Source organism: Lucilia cuprina, chromosome 4 (genome assembly GCF_022045245.1).
Source record: "Lucilia cuprina isolate Lc7/37 chromosome 4, ASM2204524v1, whole genome shotgun sequence".
Lineage (NCBI taxonomy): Eukaryota > Metazoa > Arthropoda > Insecta > Diptera > Calliphoridae > Lucilia > Lucilia cuprina.
Window position 1 is genome coordinate 361,004 of NC_060952.1, and position 5,544 is coordinate 366,547.

At 34.9% G+C, this 5,544-nt stretch overlaps 1 protein-coding gene across 1 annotated transcript; it reads left to right on the plus strand.

Annotated features, from left to right (window-relative positions):
• The first annotated feature begins 335 nt into the window (after positions 1-335).
• LOC111683134 (protein fork head) lies at positions 336-4,323 on the plus strand. Its single transcript, XM_023445169.2, is given in 1 exon segment — positions 336-4,323. A coding segment is annotated over 1 exon segment (2,073 nt). The 5' UTR covers positions 336-1,670; the 3' UTR covers positions 3,744-4,323.
• The last annotated feature ends 1,221 nt before the right edge of the window (positions 4,324-5,544 follow it).

The following is a 5,544-nucleotide window of genomic DNA, read 5'->3' on the forward strand; positions in this document are numbered from 1 at the left end:
AGGTTAAAAAACATAGACGTAAAAAATACAGCACACAAATTCTACAAACAGCTGTTCATCACATTGTTTTTCTTGTTATAGAAAATCATTTTGTAGTGTTAGGGAGGGAAGGTGAAACGTTCGCTAAAGAATCGATTATTATACAGTATTCTGAAAAAGGGTGATTTAAGTGAGTAGAAAATGCAGTTTAAAAGGAAATTTTCTCTGAGCACCAGATTGTATTCAGATTTTTTAGAAAATGGTTTCAACGGCAACAACGCTCGCTCGCACACATATTGGATACCGAATATAACAACGAGAAGAACTAATGAAAATAACAACAACTAAACGAGAGGCGTGTCGTATTGGGGCTCCTCCCGTTTAATGACTAATTCCCGTTGGTTGAACTTCACAGAAGAAATTTGAACTCAATACTCATGCGCTTGTGTTGCACAGGTATAATCACACATACATTGTTTTGCTCTCTGAGAATTGTTAATGCTGCTAATAGTGTTCGAATGAGTCCGATGGAGAGAAACAGCTATAGTCATCTTTTTCTGTACACTAATCAACATGGTGGTGGTTTTAATGGTGCTGTTGTTGTTTGTTATCTCGTTAGTAAATCTCTTGCCAATACACACATACCTACATTTATTTACTGAGAGATATATTGAAAGAAGAAGCATAATAATTTCAAAAGGTGGTTGCATGGGTATGATGTCCTCTTTTTTGTTGGTGTGTGTATCTGTGTTTACAAATGAATGCAGTAGTGTATTTTGTGTTGTATCTCGTTCGTTTGCCTTTCCACTGAACTACCCAAGTTATTATAACACATTGTCGTTTAAACATCGCAGCGAGCATACACTTGAGCACGGCCTGAACAATATTTGTTAGCAAGCCAAATAGTAAGCCAGTATTCCCCTCTGTAAACAGTCGAATTCAAGAGCTCAAGCCAAAGAGTACTCGAGCGCATTGTAGAAACACAAATTATCATTATTACTATTCTTTCTTATTATTATGATTATATAGTAATTGTAATTACATATGATAATATTGTTCCATTAAACACAGTTCGGTCTTATTAAAAGAAACAACAAACCAACCGTCTTATTAGTGTTTTATTTTAATAAATAAAAAAAAATAACAATATATAAATAAATACATATACATATTTTTTATTATTTATGTATATTAAAAATTATTTAAACAAATAGTGAAAATATAGAAAGAATAAGAAAACAAAACAAAGAACAAATCTCGACAGAAGCAAACAAAAAATTTAAAATAAAACAAAGAAAGTGCAAAACAAACAAAAAAAAAAACTAATTTACAAAAATAAATAAAATCAAGTGCAAGATTAAAGTAGAAAAAAACAACATCGAATCAATAAAAAATAATTTGAAGAAACAATGACACTTGCAGTAATCAAGCCAATTTTATAGACACTAAGAAAATTTAGTAGAAAAATAAAATACACATTAAAAAAATAATAAAAAAAACACTTAATACACCTCTGACAAATCCACTCTTGGAGTTTTCCAGTCGAGTGGAACGATTCGTTTGCTTTTTTTTATTATTTTGATTTTAAAAGAATTTTTCGGTATAACGCGTTTTAAAAAATCGTCACCATAACGGCTCAACTTTTAAATAGTTTCCTTAAGGGATCGCCCCATCAGACGACGATCGATATAATGCAAAAATTATACGCGGAGACGCCGACTAGCGGACCCGTAAGCATGACTAGCCAGTCGTCGGGTTCTGGTGCGGCTGGAGGTGGTGGTGGAGGAAACAATTCAGGAGGTGGTGGCAACAATTCATCGAACAATACGAATGTTCAAAATACCAACAGTAATATTGTCAATGGAACTAACGGTGGTAATATGAGCCCCTTAGCTCGAGCTCCGTACAGTATGAATACCATGAGTATGCCAGTCGGAGGAGGCATGTCGTCGGTATCGCCACAGACTGCAGCCACATTTGGCTCCAGCGTTTTAGATTCTGCCGCTGCGGTTGCAAGCATGGGTGGTTCCATGGGTGCTGCAGCGGCTATGAATTCCATGGCTCAGAACTGCATGACACCAAGCAGCATGAGTTATGCCTCTATGGGATCCCCTCTTGGGCAAATGGGCAACTGTATGGGTGGTGGAATGTCCACCATGGCAGCGATGGGAGGATATTCGTCGATGGCAGCTGCTGCGAGTGCTCGAGAATTAGACGCGGGTTCTCCAAACTCCCTCAATCGATCTCGAGTAGAAAAGCCAACAACTTACCGACGTAGTTATACTCATGCTAAACCACCATATTCATACATTTCTCTCATTACCATGGCCATACAAAACAATCCCACACGCATGCTTACGCTGTCCGAAATCTACCAGTTCATTATGGACTTGTTTCCTTTCTACAGACAAAACCAGCAAAGGTGGCAGAACTCCATCAGGCATTCGTTGTCATTCAACGACTGTTTTGTTAAGATTCCCCGCACTCCTGATAAACCTGGAAAGGGTTCATTCTGGACCCTGCACCCAGATTCTGGAAATATGTTCGAAAATGGTTGTTACCTAAGACGGCAAAAACGCTTCAAGGACGAGAAGAAGGAAGCCATAAGACAACTTCATAAATCCCCTTCACACAGCAGTTTAGAAGCCACATCACCAGGGAAAAAAGACCACGATGACTCTCATCATATGCATCATCACCATCACCACAGTAGACTTGATCACCATCAGTCGCACCATCACCATAAAGATGGCGGATTAGGCGGAGCTTTGGGATCGGCTCACAGTAAAGATGCAGAAGCTTTAGCCATGCTACATGCAAATGCAGAATTAGCATGTTTGGGACAGCAGGCACAGCACGCACCAGCTCATCACCAGCACCATCATCAGCTTCAGCAAGAAGAACTTTCCAGCATTACAAGCATGGTTAATAGATGTCATCCATCATTGATTAGCGATTACCACTCTTCAATGCACCATTTAAAGCAGGAACCCTCTGGCTATGCACCTCCCAGCCATCCCTTCTCCATTAATCGTCTGTTACCCACTGAATCGAAGGCTGATATTAAGATGTACGACATGAGTCAATACGCTGGCTACAATGCTCTAAGTCCTCTCACCAATTCACATGCTGCCTTGGGTCAAGAATCGTACTACCAAAGTTTGGGTTACCATGCACCAGCTGGTACGACCAGTTTGTGACATCATCAGTACCCATTGGCTTAAGGAAGAGCGGAACAGATGCTGCGTAATAATAATTTAAGTGTAAATCCAAGTGCAAACACAACTTTAAGCTCCAGCCCATGCACTACAAACAGCAGCATCTTTTCTGGTGCCAATCACCACTTGCAACAAAATCAAAATGAAGCAACATCACCACCAACATCGACGTCACACCAGCCCCAACCACATCATCAGCAGCATTTACAGAATACCCAACAATCAACAGCAGCCTCTTCCTCAGCGGCGGTTAACTTTTACAACCAAAAACTGAAAGCGGCGGCATATTTAAACAGCAAAATGGTCGCTGCTCATCACCACCATCATCATCAAAACTTGCTGCAAAGCCAATTGACACCAAGTGATTTACAAGAGGATTCGTCCAATATTACCAGCGATCTTAATGATGACCATCTGCAACAAGTCCATCAACAGCAGCAACTCTACAACAACTACCAACAGTACGCTGCAGCAGCCTCTTCCTATCGCAATTGGAATCATACGTTGAGTTTAAATGGTGCGGCGGCATTACAAAATCTACTATAGCAGTAATCGCCAAACAAGTATCCCAAATTGACCACGTCAGTTTTTCTCCACCTAATTACGTTCAAACATGGAATCGTTGTTTCAAATGACTTCATAGAAAAAAGAACGCACACAAAGTTTTATCGACCTTTCACCGTCATTATTAACAAAGCCGCACCAACAGACGCATTAATTAACAACTCACAGAGTAACATCAATATTGTAACTCCATTTATTTGGCGGCATTTTCCCTTAATGAAAATCTGTTGGATGTAGTCCTACATACGCTGAAGCCTTTTAGCATTTGTTGGCACCTTCATGCTTGAAAATTATCATAAATAATCTCAAAGAGCAAAATACATTTAAAAACTAAAAAATCATGTAAATAGTATATTTTTATATTTTTATTCTTTATTTTCTACATTATTTCATTTTATTTTTTGCTTTATTTTTTAACTGTTAACGCTAATTTTTTATTAAAAATATTTTGAAAAGTCTTTCGGTTGGACTTTTTAAAGCAGCAATCAAAAGTGATGTAGTTTTTAAGCATTTTTTATAACAAATATTTTAATAATAATAAAAGATTTAACACAACAAAAAATATAAGCCGTGCCATGAGTTTGTACATTTTATTGTATTCCCTGTATAACTGATAAAAAATAATAAATTAAATCAAAGACAGAGACAGAGACAATGGTCTAGAAATAATGTCAATCACTGAAATTTATAATATTATTATATAGAACTACGACCCATTCATTTACTTAAGTGCAATTTCCATATTCTGAATATAAGGAACTGTTTTCTTACAATTCTCACACATTAAAAATCGAATTCACAAACTGAACAAAGACCTAAATGAAAATGAATCCTCAAATCTATATCCGCAAAAAATTTATAAATTTAAATGAACATTTCATTTTAACTTTATTTTTTATACGAATATTATGAGTTTAAGTATTTTTTCGTTCGTCGCAAAGAAATGTATAAAATATGTATGTAAAATTATAAAGTCTATAAACTGAGAATACCCTAGAAGTACTTTTTTTATTATTAACAATATATGTAAATTTTATTAATATTTAAGCTTAAAAATTAACGAAAATGTTTTAAATTTTTATTATTAAATGCAGAAAATTTAAATACATGCAATTATTATTCAATAAATTAAAACTAATTATAAATTTTTTAATGAAAATATAAACTAAAATAATACCATGAAAATAAAATATTTAAAGCTAAGCTAAAAAAAACAAAAAAATATATATTAAAAATCCTATAAAGTAAAAAAAAATATAATAAACTTGTTAATATTGTATTAAAATTCGTATATAATTAGCATAAAAGAAACTAATTAAATTTAGTTAAATTTAATAAAACAAGAAAAACAATTCTTCTTTATAAAAAAATAAAATCAAAATAAATTGTTTGCGTTACAATTTCTGAACTTTGAGGGAGTACCCAATCCTTTGACGGTCCGATTATCATATTGCCAGTCAGGCAGGCAATTCTACCACTGACCTTCAACAATCGTTTATGCATTAAGGGAATGCATTGAACAGAACTGTATTTAATTTACTTATAGTACTTTACTTATTTATTATCTTTTATGGTTTATTACTGTTGTTTTTACAAATAAAAGGAAAAAGAACTTTTTTCAGCTTGGGAAAAATATACTATTTAAGATAGATAACCTATCAACAATCAAATAAAACTATCAATCGACACTTCAGCACAAAGATAAGAGTCAAACACAAAAAGCGTGCATCCATTATTAATCATGTCGTCAAATGGATGTACACTATTGTGTTTCGGAATCTAG